General features: G+C 46.8%; 1 protein-coding gene across 3 annotated transcripts in view; it reads left to right on the forward strand.

Moving 5' to 3' along the window:
- mocs1 (molybdenum cofactor synthesis 1) overlaps positions 1-20,205 on the forward strand; it is a 55,164-nt gene extending 34,959 nt beyond the window's left edge. For 2 of the 3 annotated variants that reach the window (XM_069887750.1, XM_069887749.1), the window contains 6 exons: positions 2,538-2,649; positions 4,616-4,728; positions 9,252-9,362; positions 10,697-10,817; positions 11,911-11,958; positions 16,332-20,205. In XM_069887750.1, the coding sequence (XP_069743851.1) occupies positions 2,538-2,649; positions 4,616-4,728; positions 9,252-9,362; positions 10,697-10,817; positions 11,911-11,958; positions 16,332-16,996 (1,170 nt within the window). In that variant the 3' untranslated portion in view covers positions 16,997-20,205. Of the gene's footprint in view, positions 1-2,537; positions 2,650-4,615; positions 4,729-9,251; positions 9,363-10,696; positions 10,818-11,910; positions 11,974-16,331 lie in introns of all 3 variants that reach the window. The other variant, XM_069887751.1, reaches the window with a different exon arrangement.
- The last annotated feature ends 1,143 nt before the right edge of the window (positions 20,206-21,348 follow it).

Genomic DNA, 21,348 nt, shown 5'->3' on the forward strand with positions numbered 1-21,348 from the left:
GGAGGGCAAGGGGGGGCCATGTGATGGAGGGGGGTGGTTGGGAGTGTGTGAAGGACCGGAGGATTGTATGTGTAATGGAGGGGAGGGTGTATGTGTGTACATGATGGAGGTGGGGGAGTGTGTATGATGGAGGGGAGGGTGCGTGTGTAATGGGCGGTGAGGGTTATGTGTGTGATGGAGGGGAGGGTGCGTGTGTAATGGGCGGTGAGGGTTATGTGTGTGATGGAGGAGAGGGTGCGTGTGTAATGGATGGTGAGGGTTATGTGTGTGATGGAGGAGAGGGTGCATGTGTAATGGGTGGTGAGCGTTATGTGTGTGATGGAGGGGAGGGTGCGTGTGTAATGGTCGATGAGGGGTTTGTATGTGATGGAGGGAAGGGTGCATGTGTAATGGGCGGTGAGGGGTATGTGTGTGATGGAGGGAAGGATGCGTGTATAATGGGCGGTGAAGGGTATGTGTATGATGGAGGAGAGGGTGCGTGTGTAATGGATGGTGAGGGTTATGTGTGTGATGGAGGGGAGGGTGCGTGTGTAATGGGCGGTGAGGGTTTTGTGTGTGATGGAGGGGAGGGTGCGTGTGTAATGGGCGGTGAGGGTTATGTGTGTGATGGAGGGGAGGGTGCATGTGTAATGGGTGGTGAGGGTTATGTGTGTAATGGAGGGGAGGGTACGTGTGTAATGGTCGATGAGGGGTTTGTGTGTGATGGAGGGAAGGGTGCATGTGTAGTGGGCGGTGAGGGGTATGTGTGTGATGGAGGGATGGATGCGTGTATAATGGGCGGTGAAGGGTATGTGTATGATGGAGGGGCGGGCGCATGTGTAATGGACAGTGAGGGGTATGTGTGTGATGGAGGGGAGAGTGTGTGTAATGGACTGAGGGGTTTGTGTGATGGAGGGGAGGGTGTGTGTGTAATGGGCGGTGAGAGGTGTGCGTGTGAAGGAGGGAAGGGTGCGTGTGTAATGGGCGGTGAGTGGTGTGTGTGATGGAGGGGAGGGTGCATGTGTAATGGACGGTGAGGGGTGTGTGTGAGATGGAGGGGAGGGTGAGTGTGTAATGGGCGATGAGAGGTATGTGTGAGACATGAATGCCAACATTGCATTTGCCTCCTTCAGCACCGACCCAACTTGCCTCCACCTTTCGGGTATCTTGCACGAGGCCTCCCAAGTCCCCTTTGTACCTCCAAACTTTGAATTTTTTCCCCATCTAAATAATATTCTGCCTGTCTGTTTCTTCGACCAAAGTGCACGACCGTACACTTTACAACATTGTATTTCATCTGCCACCTCTGCCCATTCTCATAATCTATCCAATTCTCTCTGTAGCCTTTCCGTGCCCTGAGCACCTCCTCCTGTCCCACCTACTTTGGTATCATCTGCAAATTTAGCCGCGATGCCATCAACTCTGTAGTCCAAATCATTTACATACGACGTAAAATCAAAGCAGCCCCAGCACCGACCCCTGAGGTACGCCACGAGCCAACCAGAATAGGATCCCTTTATTCCCGCCCTCTGTTTCCTGCCAATGCTTTACCCATACGAGAATCCTTCCTGTAATTCCACGAGCTCTCACCCTAATGGATAAGGAATTTTTTTTTCCCCAAAAATAGACTTTATTCACAATAAATTAAAATACTTACAAATTTTAGACCAGTGGTTCTCAACCTTTTTCTTTCCATTCACATCCCACTTTAAGTCATCCCTATGCCATCGGTGCCCTGTGATTAGTAGGGATTGCTTAAGGTGGAACGTGAGTGGGAAGGGAAGGTTGAGAATCACCGCTCTAGACCCAATTGTTACTGAAATATTTTGCTTGAGAAAAATGGTCATTGGCCCATTTCCTTTGGAGTTATGAAACCGTTAATTAGGGACGATTAAAATGGCAGTTTTCAAACTTTTTCTTTCCACTCACATCCCACCTTAAGCAATCCCCTACTTAAGATGGGATGTGAGTGGAAAGAAAAGAGGTTGAGAACCACTGGTTTAGACATAGAGATTGGTAACAGGCCCTTTTGGCCCACGAGTCCTTGCCATCCAATTATACTCATTTGGTCTCCATCCCCCAGTACATTTTGGACGGCGGGAGGCACCTGGAGGACACGCACGCAGACGCGAGGGAAGTGTCCTTACAGACACCGCCAGATTCGAACCCCTGTCGCCGACGCTGTAACGCCATTGTGGTGGCCACTATAACCAAGCCACTCCAAACAATGTCTTCCCTGCACGTGACCTGCAGCCTTGAGCAGTTGTTTCTCTAACTCCTCAAAGGAACAAGCAAGGGCAAAAGTTGGGCGCCTACGGTCAGCAAACCTGCTCTCCCCACTAAAGAAACCCATTCAATCTCTTCTCACCTTTAGTGTTACGTCTGTACATTCCCCATCATTGTCTGATTTTACAAATGCCCCCTATTTAACCCCATTTTCTCACCACCGTGGCACCGTATCGTTGGGAAATACGGCAGGGGATAAAATACCCCTCCCGAAAATCAGCTGCAGCCTCCCCCTTGAAGGACTGACGTTTCCCCTCCTGCTCTTCACTCAGGTGAATTGTGTGGTGATGAGGGGGCTGAACGAGGACGAGCTGCTGGACTTTGTCGTGCTCACTGACACAAAGCCTCTGGACGTCCGGTTTATCGAGTACATGCCATTCGACGGTGGGTGCCAGTGGAGTCGAGTGCTGACCCCGGGGCGGTGCTGGGTCAGGTCGTCGACGCTTCACAGGGTATGGGGAGGGGGGTTGGGGAGAAACTAAGTGGGAGCATGCCATTCGGCCCATCAAGCCTGCTCCACCGTCAATAAGTCCACGGCTGATCTTGGCCCTGGATTCTGTTTTTTAAATTATTTACAACACAGTGGAAGCTGATCCTGGCTATTGAAACCCATATAGACGACACTTTCCTTATTCTAATATATCCTAATTTCAAAGTATCATCTTCCAAAACGTGAGCTGCGATATCCCAAATTTAGATCTCTTTAATCCAACAAATCAAACTCTGTGGCTGTTATTTTATGTAGTTTTAATTCATTGATAAAATGGATAAACATTTTGCATAGCTTCATATTAAGACTTTCATAGCAATGAATAACAAAGTATTTACTGTATAAGATATGTAGAAATACTAGCTTAAAGAGATCAAGAAAGTCTTCAGATGCTGCGATTGTACTAAATACACAAACATTTTGGAGAAACTCAGCAGGTATCGCTGCATCCACAGGAGGTACAGATTTTTAACCACCATTTTGGTCCTGAGCCTGACGTCAAGGAATGAGCAGAAAACAGCCAGGGGGCTAAATTAAATGGTGGGGGGTAGGAAGGAAGAGGGGGGAGGGGGAGGAGCGCAGGCGAGTGGTCGGTGGTGGGTGTGGGTGGGATGGCAGGAGAGAAGTGATAGGGGAGAGATGGCAGCTCTGTGAATAGAGAGCTGGAAGAAAGGAGGCAGGCGGGTAGGGGTAGAGAGAGAGAGAGACACAAGAGGTGGGGAGCTGGAGGAAATGAGACGGGTAGGGAATGAGAGAGACTTGGGGGGTGGGGGGGAGGTAGTGTGGGCCTAATGGAAACCAGGGGTCTGTTATTGGCACCCGGTGGGAGGGTGCCAGACAGAGTACGAGGCGTGGGAGGCCTCAGTCTGGCAGTGCATGTGACGTTGCACAGTCATGTAGGCTTGGGAATGGAGCGGGGAATTGAAATAGGTGGCCACTTGGAGGTCCATGCTATTACAGCGGAAACTATGGCGCGATCGCCCAGTCTGCCCACTGTAGAGGAGACTACAGCAGATAAGGTAGATGACCCTTTCTCCCAAGTAAGGAGAGCAGAGTTGCACTCAGTCCTCCAGGCAAGACCTCACCGGTACCCCCACACAGTTGCAGCAGAGCCTCCCTGCTCTCAACTTCAATCCCTCGAGCGACGAAGGCCAGCTTGCTGTGCTCAGCTCCCCCCTCATCCAAGGGCTGCTATTAACGGCCTGCAGAAGTGTGAGAGCTTACAAATTTAGAGAGAGAAGCCCACCATTCAGCCCCTTGAACTTGGTTCACCCGTTCATGATAATGGCTGAACAATTCAGCATTCCCACCCACCCCCTCAACTAACCCATCACCCACTTTCTTGTCAAGAATCTATCTACCCCACCGATAGGCTCTGTCAATAATTTGAAAGCTGTAGAATGAGGAACGATAGGGTTTATTATACTTCAGACATGTTGCTGGCCCAATTCCAAATGCTCAACTGGGGACGGGGAGAGGGAGGTTGACCTTTATTCCAGGGTCACAAGGGGAGCGAGTCACCAGTGGGGGATGGCCCAGTTACCCATCGACGGTCACATATTCGTATCATTACACCCACTCTTTTAAACAATTCCTAAGGCAGCACTCTTCTGCGAGAAGAAAAATCCACCTCCTCTCTACCTTGTATGAACAACTCTCTCTTCTAAAATATGCCACCTTGTTCGAGAATTCAGTGGTTCTCAACCTTTTTCTTTCCGCTCACACACCACTTTAAGTAATCCCTATGTCACAGGTGCTCTGTGATCAGTAAGGGATTGCTTAAGGTGGTATGTGAGTGGAAAGAAAAAGGTTGAGAACCAATGGTTTAATTGTCCCTAATTGACTCTGTTCTCATTGCAGGCAACAAGTGGAACTTCAGGAAGATGGTGAGCTACCAGGAGATGCTGAGCATCATCAGACAGAGGTGGCCTGAGTTGCAGACACTGCCGTCGGGAGACTGCGGGACCGCCAAGGTGAGCCTGCTCCTGCCGCTGTTGGGGGCCAGGCCTCTCTGCTTCTCCCACAGGAACAAAGCCATTCGGCGCATCCAGGTAGCATGGGCAAGTGGGCTGAAGGGAATGTTTCCATGCTATCCAACTCTGATTCCATTGTCAATGTGTGGAACCGTGTGGAACTTGTTAATAAGCTGCTTTATGACTTGCTGAGTCTGACTAAAAATCCAAGTACTATACCACTGTTTGGGGATCTCGCAATTTTTGGGATTTCTTTTCCACTGAATATACCTGTTTACTTTGGGCTTTTTTTTATAAACCAAGGTTGTTTTTCATCCCTGCTACAAATGGATCCTGGAAATTTTGAGAGGATAGAGTTCATATAATTTTGAGGAGAAGAGAGTTTGCAAAATTTTGGAAGGGCTAAGTTTGTATAATTTTGGGGTAGTGGAGTTTGTATAATTTTGGGACGACGGAGTTTGCATCAGTGTTTGTATAATTTTGAGATGGTGGAGTTTGTATATTTTTGACAGGACAGTGTTTGTATAATTTTGGGACGACTGAGTTTGTATAATTTTGGCAGGACAGTGTTTGTATAATTTTGGGACGACGGAGTTTGCATCAGTGTTTGTATAATTTTGAGATGGTGGAGTTTGTATATTTTTGACAGGACAGTGTTTGTATAATTTTGGGACGACTGAGTTTGTATCATTTTGGCAGGGCGGTGTTTGTATAATTTTGGGACGACGGAGTTTGCATCAGTGTTTGTATAATTTTGAGATGGTGGAGTTTGTATATTTTTGACAGGACAGTGTTTGTATAATTTTGGGACGACTGAGTTTGTATAATTTTGGCAGGACAGTGTTTGTATAATTTTGGGACGACGGAGTTTGCATCAGTGTTTGTATAATTTTGACAGGACAGTGTTTGTATAATTTTGGGACGACTGAGTTTGTATCATTTTGGCAGGGCGGTGTTTGTATAATTTTGGGACGACGGAGTTTGCATCAGTGTTTGTATAATTTTGAGATGGTGGAGTTTGTATATTTTTGACAGGACAGTGTTTGTATAATTTTGGGACGACTGAGTTTGTATCATTTTGGCAGGACGGTGTTTGTATAATTTTGGGACGACGGAGTTTGCATCAGTGTTTGTATAATTTTGAGATGGTGGAGTTTGTATATTTTTGACAGGACAGTGTTTGTATAATTTTGGGACGACTGAGTTTGTATCATTTTGGCAGGGCGGTGTTTGTATAATTTTGGGACGACGGAGTTTGCATCAGTGTTTGTATAATTTTGAGATGGTGGAGTTTGTATATTTTTGACAGGACAGTGTTTGTATAATTTTGGGATGACTGAGTTTGTATAATTTTGGCAGGACAGTGTTTGTATAATTTTGGGACGACGGAGTTTGCATCAGTGTTTGTATAATTTTGACAGGACAGTGTTTGTATAATTTTGGGACGACTGAGTTTGTATCATTTTGGCAGGGCGGTGTTTGTATAATTTTGGGACGACGGAGTTTGCATCAGTGTTTGTATAATTTTGAGATGGTGGAGTTTGTATATTTTTGACAGGACAGTGTTTGTATAATTTTGGGACGACTGAGTTTGTATCATTTTGGCAGGACGGTGTTTGTATAATTTTGGGACGACGGAGTTTGCATCAGTGTTTGTATAATTTTGAGATGGTGGAGTTTGTATATTTTTGACAGGACAGTGTTTGTATAATTTTGGGACGACTGAGTTTGTATAATTTTGGCAGGACGGTGTTTGTATAATTTTGGGACGACGGAGTTTGCATCAGTGTTTGTATAATTTTGAGATGGTGGAGTTTGTATATTTTTGACAGGACAGTGTTTGTATAATTTTGGGACGACTGAGTTTGTATAATTTTGGCAGGACAGTGTTTGTATAATTTTGGGACGACGGAGTTTGCATCAGTGTTTGTATAATTTTGAGCTGGTGGAGTTTGTATATTTTTGACAGGACAGTGTTTGTATAATTTTGGGACGACTGAGTTTGTATCATTTTGGCAGGGCGGTGTTTGTATAATTTTGGGACGACGGAGTTTGCATCAGTGTTTGTATAATTTTGAGATGGTGGAGTTTGTATATTTTTGACAGGACAGTGTTTGTATAATTTTGGGATGACAGAGTTTGTATGTTCCTGTAAGAATTAAAGATAAGACTGACTGGTTTTGGGGACCTTAGTTTTCGAGAGATATTGAAGTTCTGGTTAAGAAGAAGGTGGGACATAGCAGGTAAAATCAGCAAGGAACTCTTGAACTACTTGAGCAGTGTAAGTTATGCAAGAAAACCCTGGAGAAGGAAAGCAGAAGGGCTGAAAGAAAGCATGAGGTAGCTCTGGGAGACATGCCGAAGGAAATTCCCAAGGGCTTTTGGAGATGTACTACAAGCAGGAGAGCAAGTGACAAATTTGGACCTCTTGAAGAGTAACTTAATCATCTCTGCTTGGAGCCAAAAGAGATGGAGATTTTTAATTGATTTTTTTTTTTTGCATTTGTATTTACTTGGGAGACAGACAAATTCTATAGGAAAAAAGGTAGAGAGGTCATGGAACCTATACAGAAAACAGAGGAGATGCTCATTGTCTTAAACCCAATAAGGGTGAAGATTCCCCAGGGCCTGACAAGATATCCCCTCGAACCTTGATGGAGGCTCGTGTAGAAATTGCAGGGCCCTGACCTGAGCCATGGTTCAGGTGCTGGAGGTTTGGAGGATGGCTAATGTTGTTCTGTTGTTTGAAAAACCTCTAATAATTTGGGAAATTATAGGCCAGTGAACCTGACGTACAGCAGTGGTTAAGTTTTTAGAAGGTATCCTAAGAGACTTGGATTGTCAGGGACTGATTAGAGATAGCCATCATGAGTTTCTGCATGCTATATCAAGCCTAACCACTCTTACAACTTTACGAGGAGGATACCAGGAATGTTAATGAAGAAAATGCAGTAGATGTTGTCTGCATGGACTTTACTAAGGCCGTCAACAGGGTCCTGTTATGGGAGGTTGGTCAAGATGCTTCCACTTGCTCTGTATGAAGGAGGAGGTAGTAAATTGGATTAGACATTAGCTTTGCGGAGAAGCCAGAGAGTGGTAGTAGATGAATGCCTGTCAAACTGGGGGCTTGTGACTAATAGGGTGCCTCAGGAATCAATGCTGGGTCGATTGTTGTTTGTCATCTGTATCAATGACCTGGATGATAATGTGGTCGATTGGATCAGCAAGTTTGCAGATGGCACTAAGGTTGGAGGCGTCGTGGACAGCGAGGAAGCTTCTCAAAGCTTGCAGAGGGATCTGGATCAGCTGGAAAAATGGACTGAAAATGGCAGGTGAAATTTAATGCAGGCAAGTGTGAGGTGTTGCATTTTGGAAGGACAAACCAAGGTAGAACATACACGGTAAATGGTGGGGCACTGAGGAGTGCGGTAGAACTGAGGGATCTGCGAATACAGACACAAAATTAGATATGGTTGTAAAGAGATCTTTTTGGCATATTGGCCTTTGTAAATCAAAGTTCTTAGTACAGGAGTTGGGATGTCATGGTGAAGTTGTATAAGACAATGGTGAGGCCAAATATGGAGTATTGTGTAGAGTTTTGGTCACATAACAATCTTAAATAATATTGAAAGAGTGCAGAGAAAATTGACAGGGTTGTTGCTGGGACTTGAGCTGAGGTTAGGACTTTATTCTCTGGAACATAAAGAATGAGGCGAGATTTTAAAGTGATGCAAAATTATGAGGGATTTTGATAGGGTAAATATCAGCGGGCTTTTTTTCACTGAGGTCCATTGAGACAAGAACAGAGGACATGGGTTAAGAGTGAAAGGTGAAATGTTTAAGGGGAATATTGGGGGAAAGCATCTTCACTCAGAGGATGGTGAGAGTTTGGGGGGGGACGAGCTGGCAGCAGAAGTAATAGATACAGTTCGATTTCAACATTTAAGAGAAATTGAATACGTGGATGGGAGGGGTAGTCGATGGGAATAGGTGGAAAGATACATCAGCACGGTCTAGATGGGCCGAAGAGCCTCTTTTTGTGCTGCAGTATTTAATGGAAAACAAAATGTAGTTTGCTTTGAAATGATCATGTTCCTGACATGACAGAGCCAATCTCTGTATGGAAGGTGAACTTACTGGCTCTGAAGGTTTTACAACACCCCAGGACAGCCTATTCCATCCCTTTCTTCAGCTTGATCCCCTACCCCTCCATCCATGCAGGGTGACTCTACAAGGTACCAAAACAAGAGGGCATATGCCCAGGGTGAAAGGGGTTATGGAGGGTAAAATGGTTTCTGGGACAGCCCTTCAGAGGTAGAGATGGAAGCAGAAACAATCACTGGGCAAGGCATGGAAGGATGTGGTCCTAATGCCGGCTCGCGGGAGGAGGGCCAAATGGTTAGCATGGGGGTTGTGTGCCCAAGGGCCTCCCTCTGTAGTGTGAAGGGACCGGGGGGGGGGGGTTCGTGACTCAAAGAAATCAGCCTCCAATCCATCAGCATCTCTTCCCAAACTTCCCATAGGTGTACAAAGTGCCTGGTTTCCAGGGCCAGATCGGTTTCATCACCTCCATGTCCGAACACTTCTGCGGTTCCTGCAACCGGCTGCGGCTCACAGCCGACGGCAGCTTGAAGGTAAGAGGCAAGGCCAGTGACCCTATAGATTCCTACCAACTCCCCCCCCTCCCCCCCCATCCCTATAAAGGGGGGGCAGGACGTGCTTTTGAGCCGCATCCCTTCATGTTCAACTTTATTGTGACCTGGCTGCACATGTACAGCACTTCTCCAGATCATGGTGCACACACATACGTAAAAGCCCCTGGTATCCGGCACCAATGGAGATTGGTGGATGCCAGATAAGTGAATTTTCTGGTTGCTTGAGATTGGGCATTTCGTGATTGGTGAACTTAAAATGCACCCATTTTAAATTTCTGTATTTGTTACCTATTTATTTTCCACGATATTTTTTTATTGCTGGTTGCTTGCTTGGATTCCAGATAATGGGGGATTTCACTGTACATTGATCCCAAATTCAGCACGTGATAATTACATCCAGGAAGATATATAAAATAAATATGTATCAATAATTTACCGCCGACTCACACCCAACATTAAAGTGCTCTGGAAACTTCACCGTTGTGTACTCGACGATGGTTCACACGGATGTTCATATTGAAGGAAATTGGGGATTTCGGGAATCCAGTAGGAAAGTGGTTCATGGTCGTACAGGTTGTACAATAAAATTCTTGCTTGATACAGCTGAACAGATATTTAAACAGATTATTGCAAACCAACTAAAATAAAAAAGCAACTACCGACTGGGGGGGGGGTACACAATTAGCTTAGCAGTTCGTGCAGTAGTTCCCAACCTTTTTCTTTACACTAACATCCCACGTTAAGTAACCCCTCTGCCATCAGTGCTCTGTGATTAGTAAGGGATTGCTTAAGGTGGGATGTGGGTGGGAAGGGAAGGTTGAGAACCACTGCTCTAGCCCCCATTGTTAATGAAATATTATGCTTGAGAAAAATTGCCATTGGCCCATTTCCTTTGCAGTTCTGAAACCGTGCACATAACGAATCAATTAAGAATGATTCAAACTCTTTCTTTCCACTCACGTACCACCTTAAGCAATCCCTTAGTAATCACAGAGCACCTATGGCATAAAGAATACTTAAAGTGGTATGTGAGTGGAAAGAAAAAGGTTGAGAACCACTGTGTGTGTATGAAGTGCATTGCCCCTTTCAAACCCAGTACTTATAGACAGCAAGACATAACCGTGGACATAATTTTTAACCCGTGTTCACTCCCGGTTAATTTCACTGCCCCAACCTCCCATCATCCTGGCGAATTAAAATCTGTGATTCGAGAGACAATGGATAACTTCAGCATAAAGCCTTGCGGCTCGTCTGTGCTCGAGAGTCTCAGGTGACCAATGGTCAGACTGCATCCTCTGTTCTTCGATTTGCAGGTCTGCCTCTTTGGAAATACTGAAGTATCCCTGCGGGATGTGTTGCGCTCCGGAGCCACGGAGGAGGAGATTCTGGAGATCATTGGAGCCGCGGTCAGCAGAAAGAAGCAGCAGCACGCAGGTAAGGTCATCGCTGGTGCCTCCACTGAGGAGATCCAAGGGGGCGGAGTATCGGGAGGGCAAAGAGACTTGGGTGGGGTGGGGGAGTGGGGAGGACGGGTACGTAGATCAATGAACGTAGCAACGAAGGTAGACAGGGTAATCCAGGCACCCACAGCTCTCTGTGTAAAAAGAAAATTACCCTGGATGTCTCCACTAAACTTCCCTCCCTTCACATGTCCTCTGGTGTTTGCTGATCCTACCCTGGGAAACAGGTGCTGGGTCTTAGAATCTTGTAGACCTCTATTAAGTCTCTTCTCATCCTTCTACGCTCCAAAGGAAAAAAGTTCCAGCTCTGCTAACATTGCCTCCTAAGAATTATTTTCCAAGGCCAAATGAGTGTAATTGGACAGCAAGGACTCGTGGGCCAAAAGGGCCTGTTACCGATCTCTATATCTAAACCAGTGGTTTCAAACCTTTTTCTTTCCACTCACATCTCACTTTAAGTAATCTCTATGCTATCGTTGCTCTGTGATTAAGCAAGGGATTGTTTAAGGTGGTATGTGAGTGGAATGTATGTCGGTGCTCTTGACCCAATTGTTACTGAAATACTTTGCTTGAGCAAAATTGTTATTGGCCCATTTCTTTGGGAGTTCTGAAACCCTACACATAACAAGTCAATTAGGGACGATTAAAACAGTGGTTCTCAACTTTTTTCTTTCCACTTGCATGCGACCTTAAGCAATCCCTTACTAATCACAGAGCATATATGGAATAGGGAATACTTGAAGTGGAAAGAAAAATGTTGAAACCCACTGGTCTGTGATCCATCGGGGCAGGTTACACATCATCCATAGGTAGACAGAAGTGCTGGAGAAGGGCTCAGCCCCCAACGTCGTCTGCCTTTCACTTCCCATGGATGTTGTGGGACCTGCTAATGTTTTGTGCACCATTAGCCCAGAATGGGTCAGCGTGGGCGAGTTGGGGGCAAAAATCCTGCTCCTTGCTGCGTGATCCTGGCTCTTTGGCGAGCTTTTCTGGTAACGGAGGGTGAAGGTGCGGACGTGGTGGTAGAAGGAAGCTATCTGATCTGCTTTGATCTGGCTCCATTCCAGGGATGTTCAGCCTACCACAGATGAAGAACAGACCCATGATCCTGATCGGTGGGTGACAGCGCAGTACGTACGATGGGTCTTTTTAAAATTTTGTTCATATATATAATTTTATTTTTACGATATAATAATTACAGTATGGAAACAGGCCATCTCGGCCCTTCTAGTCCATACCGATCCAATTGAACTCCACTAATCCCACCTACCTGCTCCTTGTCCATAACCCTCCAATCCCCTCCCATCCATGCACTCATCCAACCTCCTCTTAAATGACAAAAATGACCCTGCTGCAACCACCTCTTCCGGAAGGTCATTCCACTCAGCCACCACTCTCTGAGTGAAGAAGCTTCCTCCCATGTTACTTCTAAACTTTTGCCCCATAACCCTTAACTTATGACCCCTCGTTCCAATCTCTCCTACTCTCAAGGTGAAGAGCCTATTCACATCTTCTCTATCTATTCCCCTCATAATTTTAAATACCTCTATCAAATCCCCTCTCAACCTTCTACGCTCCAATGAATAAAGACCCAGTCTACTCAATCTTTCTCCATATTCTAGATACTGGAGTCCAGACAACATTTTAGTAAATTTTCTCTGCACCTTATTGATTTCCTTCCTATAATTTGTGGACCAGAACTGCACACAATATTCCAAACTTGCCCTCAGCATTGCCTTGAACAGTCGTAGCATAATTTCCAAGCTCCAATATTCAATGTTTTGATTTATAAAGGCCAGCAAACCAAAAGCCTTCTTCACCACCCTATCCACATGAGAATCCACCTTCAGAGAACGATGGACCATTATTCCAAGATCTCTCTGTTCCTCTGCATTCCTCAACGCCCTCCCCTTCACCGTATATGTCCTGTTTTGATTATTCTTCCCAAAATGAAGCACCTCACACTTATCTCATTTACCTCCATCTGCCATCTCTCAGCCCACTCTTCTAAGCAATCCAAATCCTCCTGCAGTCCACAAAAGCCATCCTCACTATCCACAACTCCCCCTATTTTTGTATTGTCTGTATATTTACTCACCCAATTTACTACCCTGTCATCCAAATAATTAATGTAAATCACGAACAACAAGGGACCCACACCACTCGTCATCGGCCTCCATCCTGTCCAGCAGTTATCCATCAGTTTGTCTTTGGCTTTCTTTCTGCCTCCTATACTTACAGATCCCAAGTCAGCCACAGGTGGTGGTGTTCGGGTTAGGTGGCATACCAATGACCTGTTCCATGTGGCCGCATCAGGCCCACACCCCTCCTCTCCCCTCCCCACCATGTGTTAATCCAAGTGTTTCATCATGCATAGAATGTGGGAATCGACAGCACAGGCCCATCATCCCACAGTGTTGTGCTGTCCTAATAACTGTCTGCAGTGGTTCAACCTTTTTCAGTCTCAGGCTTGTGTTGGGAAGAGCATCAGTTTCATTGGGTTCACAGAGAGATATGTCTGGGCACAAGGAATCCAATCACCCATAACTTTAATTAAGGGGAGAACATTAAATGGTACTCGATCACTATTTCACTTAAGCGACGATATAGACATTCACCTCAGACTTTGGTTGGATTTCGACAACGGTAAACCAATACTCAATCCGCACACAAACTACTGGCAGGGACTCTGACACACTCCTGGTTCCCTGACCAACCGGAATACGTCTGTCTGCGTATTGTTCTATCGCAGTACTACGGTTCAGCTTCAGTGTAGTGCACACCTTACCTGTGACACATCCATCAATGTCCATAGTACTGACCTGGCGTGGAGCGATGTCCAGGGCTTGGTCCATGAGGCAGAGGGAATGTGCTATGCATGTGTTATACACAGTGCTAATCTGTGCTTCTAGCCAATAATGACCCGAGTTGATTTAAATTAGCCAACGGCAAGGTGTGCACTAATGGGTGGTCGGAGTCCAACCTTGATTGACAGGTGATGTGACTTCTGAATAAGTTTCAGATGGGGAGGACACGTGACCACATGCAATACACACATTCCAGATAGGCAGAGAGGCCACGCTTCCTCCACACACAACAAAGGCCCACTTGGCTTCCGGCCTAACATGCCACGGCCCACGAGTGGCAATAACAGCAATGTTTACAAGTCAAAGGCAGCTCTGTAAGAAAAACATCTTTATCTAATTTAAAGTATGTCCCACTGGTAATTTCCCCACTGTGGGATCTCTTAATAGATCCGATTGCACCTGCCTCCACCTCCATTACCAGCAGTTCATTCCATGCACCCACCACTCTCTGTGTGAAGAGCTTGCCTCTTGCATTCCCCCTGTACTGTTCTTACTCCCAAGCCCCAGAAAACTATGCCCCCTGGTGTTAGCCATTTCAGCCCTGGGGAAAAACCCTGTGGCCATCCATACGATCAATGTACGTTCATCATATACAGCCTTATCAGGTCACCCCTCATCCTCTGTTGCTCCAAGGAGAAAAGGCCAAGTTCACTAACCTATCCTCTTAAGGTGTGCTCTCCAATCCAGTCAGCATCATGGTAAACCTCTGTACCTCTCTACAGCCTCCACATCCTACCTGCAGTGAAGTGACCAGAACTGAACACAATACCCCAAGTGTGACCTTACCAGAGATTCGTAGAGTTGCAACATGACCTCTCGACTCCCAAACTCAATCCCCCTATTAATGAATCGCAGCATCCCCTTGGCCATCTTAACTATCCTATCAACCTGTGTGGCGACCTCGATGGATGTATGGATTTGAACCCCAAGATCCCTCTGTTCATCCGCACTCTAAGTAACTGACCGTTCCCCTGCATTCAGCCTTCAGGTTTGTCCTTCCAAAGTGCATCACCTCACACTTACCTGTATCAAAATCCATCTGCCACTTTTCTGCCCATATCCTCTTGTAACCTTCGACAACCTTCAGCTTCATCCCCAATCTTTGTGTCATCTGCAAACTCACTGACCCATCCTTTAACCAGGTCAATTCTAAAGTGGGCACAGCCTCAGGATAAAAGGACATCCCATTGGAACAGAGATAAGGGTGATGAATTTATTGCAACAGATAGCTGTGGAGGCCAAGTCTTCAAGTGGGGTGAAGCTAAGGTCTTGTATCAGTGGAAGCTACTCTTGTGAACATCTGAACTTTTTCTCTGTAACACAAAATTCTGCAATTCAGTTTGATTTGCAGAAGGCCAGCTTGGTTGGCAGAGACAAGTTCGGCTAAAGGCCCTGTTCTGTGTGGCGTCATGCTGTGACTCAATAATTCTATGGCCTGGTGAAGTCATTATCAATGGTCCCACAGCACATAATTATTTCATTTTTTTTTAACGTTGTCAGTAGGAGAGAAGTACAGACAAAAAAATAACGAAATGACCACCTCATGGGGAAAAGGGGAGCAGAAACTGGGTAGAATCCACGGGGTGGGGGGGGGGCGACGGGGGTGGGGAGCAATAAGACCCTAAGACAACGGAGCCGAAGTCGGCTATTCAGCCCATCGAGTCTGCCCCACCATTTAATCATGAGCTGATCAATTTTCCCACTTCACATTCACTCCCAAAATAGTTCTACCATTCATCAATGTGATAAACACCCTCCTCTCGCTGTCCCTCACACTTCACTCTTGATCAAGGTCAGTGCAGTTTACCAAGCCACCGTCAATTATTGATTAGAAGATGATAAATGTGCCCCAAGGCTAAGTTGTTCCTGCCACCACTGCAAAAGTCAGGGCTGGGCCTGTGGCCATGCGACATCCAGAACAGAAATAGGCTATTCAGCCCATCGAGTTTGCCTCACCATTGAATCACAAGCCTGATCCATTTCCCACTCAGCCCCATGACCTTTGATGACCTCGCAAATCAAGAACCTATCAATCTCTGCCTGAAATACCCCCAATGACCTGGCCCCCACAACCCCCCCCCCCCCTGCCATGGCAACAAATTCTACAGGTTTTACCACCTTCTGGCTGAAGAAATTCCTCTGCATCTCTGTGCTCAGCGGACGCCCATCATTCCTGAAGTTGTGACCTGTTGTCCTAGACTCTCACAGCACGGGAAACTGCCTTTCTACATCTACTCTGCCCATATTCACACTACGCCAATAGCTGACCAAAGGTTGAGAACGGCTGGCCTTGTGTACTTAACTGTACCGGGATAGAACCCCAAACAAAGTTTATCACTCTATCTCAGTACATGTGGCAATGAACAATCTTGCCACATCCTGTGTCACACACCACCTTGTCTGCCTTGTTCTATCCACCCTCCAAATATTGTGCCAAGGTGACCAAGCTGGTTGCTGGGTAATGGGCTGGATGGGGTCTGGGGGCAAAGGTGAAGCCTCTGCAGTCCTCGAGCTCGGAGCTGCTTAGTGTTGGGATGGTGAGGAGGGGGGGGGATGGGGTTGTCCCTACGCCACCGTTTCACCATCCCGTGTTCTTTTTTTCCCCCTATCCCGGCTTGCAGATGGTGATCCCGTCCTGAGCTGGAGCCATCGTCTGTCTGGGAGAGGCCCACCCGCGGGGAGGAAGTCAGGGGTCGCCCAGTTCCAGCTGCCACTGGTCGTTGTGGAGAGGAGACCGATGGGCCTGGGAGCGCGGGCGCTCAGCACCCACAGCAATGCAGGGGAGGGGCCTGAGTGTCTGACTCACATCGACAAGCAGGGCAGGGCCTCCATGGTGGACGTGGGGGACAAGCCGATCACCCGGCGTGAGGCGGTCGCCCAGGCGACGGTGCGGCTGGGGGAGCGGGCATTCACCCTGGTGAGGGACAACCGGCTGCGGAAGGGAGATGCGCTGACCGTGGCCCGGCTAGCTGGCGTCTGCGCGGCCAAGCTGACCAGCCAGCTGGTGCCCCTGTGCCACCCAGTGCCACTGCACTGCATCGAGGTGTCCGTGGCACTGGACCCGACCCGGCTGGCAGCGGTCGTCACGGCGACCTGTGGCGCTGAGGCCAAGACCGGCGTGGAGATGGAGGCCCTCGTGGCGGTCAGCATGGCTGCTCTCGCCCTCTACGACATGTGCAAGGCTGTCACCCACGAGATCATGGTGGAGGACGTCAAGCTACTGAGCAAGACTGGCGGCCAGCGCGGCGACTTTCACCGTGGAGCCGAGGACCCCACCCCTCTGTAACATTTTCCCCACCCAGCCGCTCCCCACAGTGACAGCCGAGGCCCCCTCCCAATCCTCCAAGGTGGATCCTGTAATTGGCTATTTTAATTCTTGCCATTACCAGAAAGGTACATCTGTCCTCAGCCTTTGGCAGCATGAGGCCAAATCTAAACTTGAGGGACAGGCCCTTTGGTTCATCTAGTCTCTGCTGATCTATTATTCTGACTGGTCCCAATGTCTGGCTTGGCATTTTAAATGAGATCTGTTTGTTTGTAACTTGCACTAAAAAAAACCTGCCTTGATTTATCTCCTTTAAAACAAATCTATATACAATATAAAATGTAACATAATCCGTCACATCAGGCACAGTCTCCCCCCCACACCACCACCCCCCCCCCCCCCCCACCGAGCTCCAGATCGAAACCTCCGACACCATCAAGAATGCTTCAGCGTCGGGTTTCCTCCATGCCCTCAGCAACCTCTCAATTCTGGCCTCCGATACATGGCTCCCACGAGGCAGACTCCTGCACCCCAAGTGGGTCCTTTGCCCACAGGTCGCCCGCAATCCATGCGCGCCCCTCGGCCGCTGAGCTCCTCGATGGGTCCACCTCCATAGAGTCAACCCCCTTCTAATTTACATCACGTGTATGTAATGTGTGTGCAAGTTCAGAAAAGTTCTTTGGTTCACAGTCCAATCTCACTTTTCATTCCTCCAAGTTCACTGGTTGCAGGCAATTCTTATACTGTGCACAGAATTTAACATTTATAAAGTTCACCAGGCTTTGGTGCTTGAAAGGTAAATGGTTACTGCTCAGGAAGGTTCTTGTCGGTTTTCAGAGAGAGATTTGTTGTACATTTACTTCCATCAGCCAGTTCAGTGTCTTGCCGAAGAAACCTACCCCCTCAGGGTTCTCCAGATGATAACCTCTTTCTTTCAGGTCACCACAGAGTGCCTTTTTGTTTCTCTTATTCCAAGTGAAACATTAGACAGCCAGTCCTCTCTTGCATGAACTACGAGGGTTTTGACCAGGCTGAACTAAGCACTCACAACCCGTCTTCCAAATGGGGTTTACCACAAGCTTGTCAGTTTGTCATGTTCCAGTCCCAGCTACTGCTGCTGACTGTAAAACTGTAGAAGTGATGTCTGTATCTCTCTCTCTCTGAAAGAAAGCCTGTTTGACTCTCTCTGCTTGCAAAAATCACATGACCCTCTTAGATCAGCAAGTTTTCTTCCAGTCAATATGTGACCTCCAGTCAACAGCTCTTACATCTGTTGTCGTTTTGTAAACAACAGTGCATTAGTGAAGTCTCTTGGGCACTCTCCAAAGCTTTTGAAAAGGCTGTGCTGACATGTCTAGCATGAGCAGAGATCCAGTATTTCAAATAAGATCTGTCTTGAAGTGTTTGTATGTGACCTACACTAACAATACCTGCCCCAATTTATCTCCCAAAAACATATCTATGTTCTGTCACATCTGTCTTACCATTCAAGAATTTAAGAGATAGTAGGAGAAATAGGCTATTCAGCCCATCGAGTCTTCCCTGCCATTCAATCACGAGCCGATCCATTTTCTCACTCCTCCCCCCCGCTGCCCTGTATCCCGTCGCACCAACCCCCGCACTTTACGAACTTGCTGTTTCCCCTTCTCATGTGCAAGGACGAGAATCGTTACCTGACCACTCCTCCCCGTGGATGCCACCTGACGCGCTGATTCCCACCAGCTCCACTGATGTCCCTCAAGGTTCTCGCGGCTGCAGGGTTTGTTCTCCATAACGCCTCCCCTGTAAGTTTCCGGGGTGCTGGGCCGCAGGCTACAGTTCACAATGCACTGCGTCGTGTATTTGAAGTTACAACCCCCCCCCCCCCAATCGGGGTGTACACGGGAAGGAGCCAATCATGCTTCAGTGATTTAACCACCCACTGACACCAATTGACCTCCCTACGCGTTCATGACAATAAATTCTGAGTCTTGACCTTCCCCTCACATTCCCATCAACTCACCTGCACACTGGGAGCCCAAAAATCCGCACTTCCTCAGGGTGTGGGAGATAAAATGCCCGCTGCAACAGCTCTGCAGGAGGGGGTCGGGGTCATTCGACCCCGGTATGCTGGCTCTGCGAGGCAACAGTTCTGTTGACTGAACTATCTCCATTCAAAAGTCGGGTTGTTGTGCACTGATAGAGGGGGGAGGTGGAGGGATTTTTTTCCACTGGCCCGTCAGTCCAGATTGGCTGTGTGGCTCGTCACCGGGATGTTCAGTGACAATGCATGTTCTGGATTCGCTGAAGCCTTCTCAAGCCACATTGGCATGATCAACGGTGTCGGTCACCCAGCCCTTCATCCCACAAGGGGGTTTAGATACAGCACAGTAACGGGCCCTTCGAGCTTCCCAGATACCCCAATTAGTCTACAACCACAATATCTTTTTGAAGGCTGGGCGGAAACCCACACGGACGCGGGGAGAACATGGAAACTCCTTACAGACAGCACCAGATTCAAACCTGGGTCGCTGGCGCTTTAACAGGATGCCGCTAACCATTCAGTGATTTACACCAAACGTGCGCCAGTTCTCCTCCATCCTCCCTGCGTTCCAGTCGCCTCCCTCCGGATTTTACCATATGTAGGGGACAACTTCACAGCACCCATTGAACCGTTTAGGACGTGGGAACAGCGAGAGGAAATGGAGCTGTGAGCTGGCCGTGCAATCTCCGGTGGCACTCAAGCCACAGTCCGATACCTGCACTGAAGAGCATATGAAATAGGAGGAGGCGTGGGCCAATTGGCCCATTGAGCCTGCTCCGCCATTCAAAGAGATCGTAGCTGATCTAATGATAGGCGTGTCCTCACCTACCTGCCTTTTCCCCATATCCCTTTATTCCCCTACTACGTAAAAATCAATCCAAACGTGTTAAATATGTTTACAGTGGTAACCGTTGCTTCAATGGCAGCGTTCGTAGGAGATTCACCACTCTCTGGGAAAAGCAGTTCCTCATCTCTCCTAAATCTACTCCCCTGAACCCCTAGATCTAGTCTCCCCCAACCAATGGAAATCGATACCCCATGGGTGCTACAAGGCACTGGGGATATGTTTATGAAGGGTGCGCAGTTTACAAGCGACTTCAAAAAAGAAAAGAGAAATTGAAAGACGTGCGAGGTCTGTGAAAATCAGGGCTGGATCAAATGTTTGCGGCAAATATTTCCTTTTTTGCATTAAACTTTTATCACCAGGGATTGTTCTTGTTTTTTTCAATCTGTTTATTGAGTTATAGCGACTATATACCAGAGGAGAGTTACAGTACATTCATGTATTTACAAGTGTACAAGAAAAAGAACATTTTATTTTTTAACAAATATATATTAACCATAAATTTCTTCTCCTTTTTATTACAAAATCCTCTCTAACTAATCTAAAAAAAAAAGAAATAAAGAGGGACATTCTGAGGAAAACAAAGGGTTTCCTGGTTAAAACCAAATTTACCGTAAGGAAATCGGAGAGAATCCAGTGTAAATTCATAAATCTTAATCTATATGGAAATATTGAATAAACGGGTCGCCAGACTTCTTCAAATTTAAAAGGTATCAAATGTCCGACTCCTAATTTTTCTCCAAACTTAAACATGACATGACAGCAGAGAGCCCCTTGAAGTCGAGTGGGTGGGTTAGGGTTAGGGTTCCATTTAAGCAATGTGGCTTTTCTAGCCAATAAGGTTGAAAAGGCAATTATTCGCTGTGCGGAAACAAGCGTATGCCCAGACTCCAATGGTATGATTCCAAAAATAGCTGTTATAGTTGTCATTCTGATCTTAGAACTTCTGCTAGGGTTTCAAAGACACCTTTCCAAAAATCACCTTGCTTGGATCATGACCAGAACATATGAGTTAAAGGGGCCACCTCAACTTTGCACCTATCACAAGATCACAAGTAGGGTTAACATTGGTAAAAATGCGGGCCAACTTACCTTGAGACATGTGTGCCCGATATATCACCTTGAACTGAATCAAGCAACGAGGCACAAATTGATGAAGTATTTACTAGTCAAAAAATATGATCTCGTTGGTCGTCTGGAAGCAATACTTGGAATTCCAATTCCCAAGCACCTTTAATTTTTTCATTGGATATCAGTTGTATTAACCAATTATAAATTGTAGCTATTTTTGAAATGGATGCACCAGAAAAAGGGTTTCTGTCATATTAGATGGGTGAGCGGGAGGATAGTTTGGAAAGTAAAGTACGCAGAAAGTTCCGAATTTGCAAATATCTAAAAAAAATTGGGCCTTGCTGAAATCATGCTTGTCTACTAACTGACTGAAAGACATTAAGCCGTCTCCTGCAAATAGATATGAAAAGGTTATTACTACTTTAGTTTCCATAC

The sequence above is a fragment of the Narcine bancroftii genome, chromosome 6 (assembly GCF_036971445.1).
Source record: "Narcine bancroftii isolate sNarBan1 chromosome 6, sNarBan1.hap1, whole genome shotgun sequence".
Lineage (NCBI taxonomy): Eukaryota > Metazoa > Chordata > Chondrichthyes > Torpediniformes > Narcinidae > Narcine > Narcine bancroftii.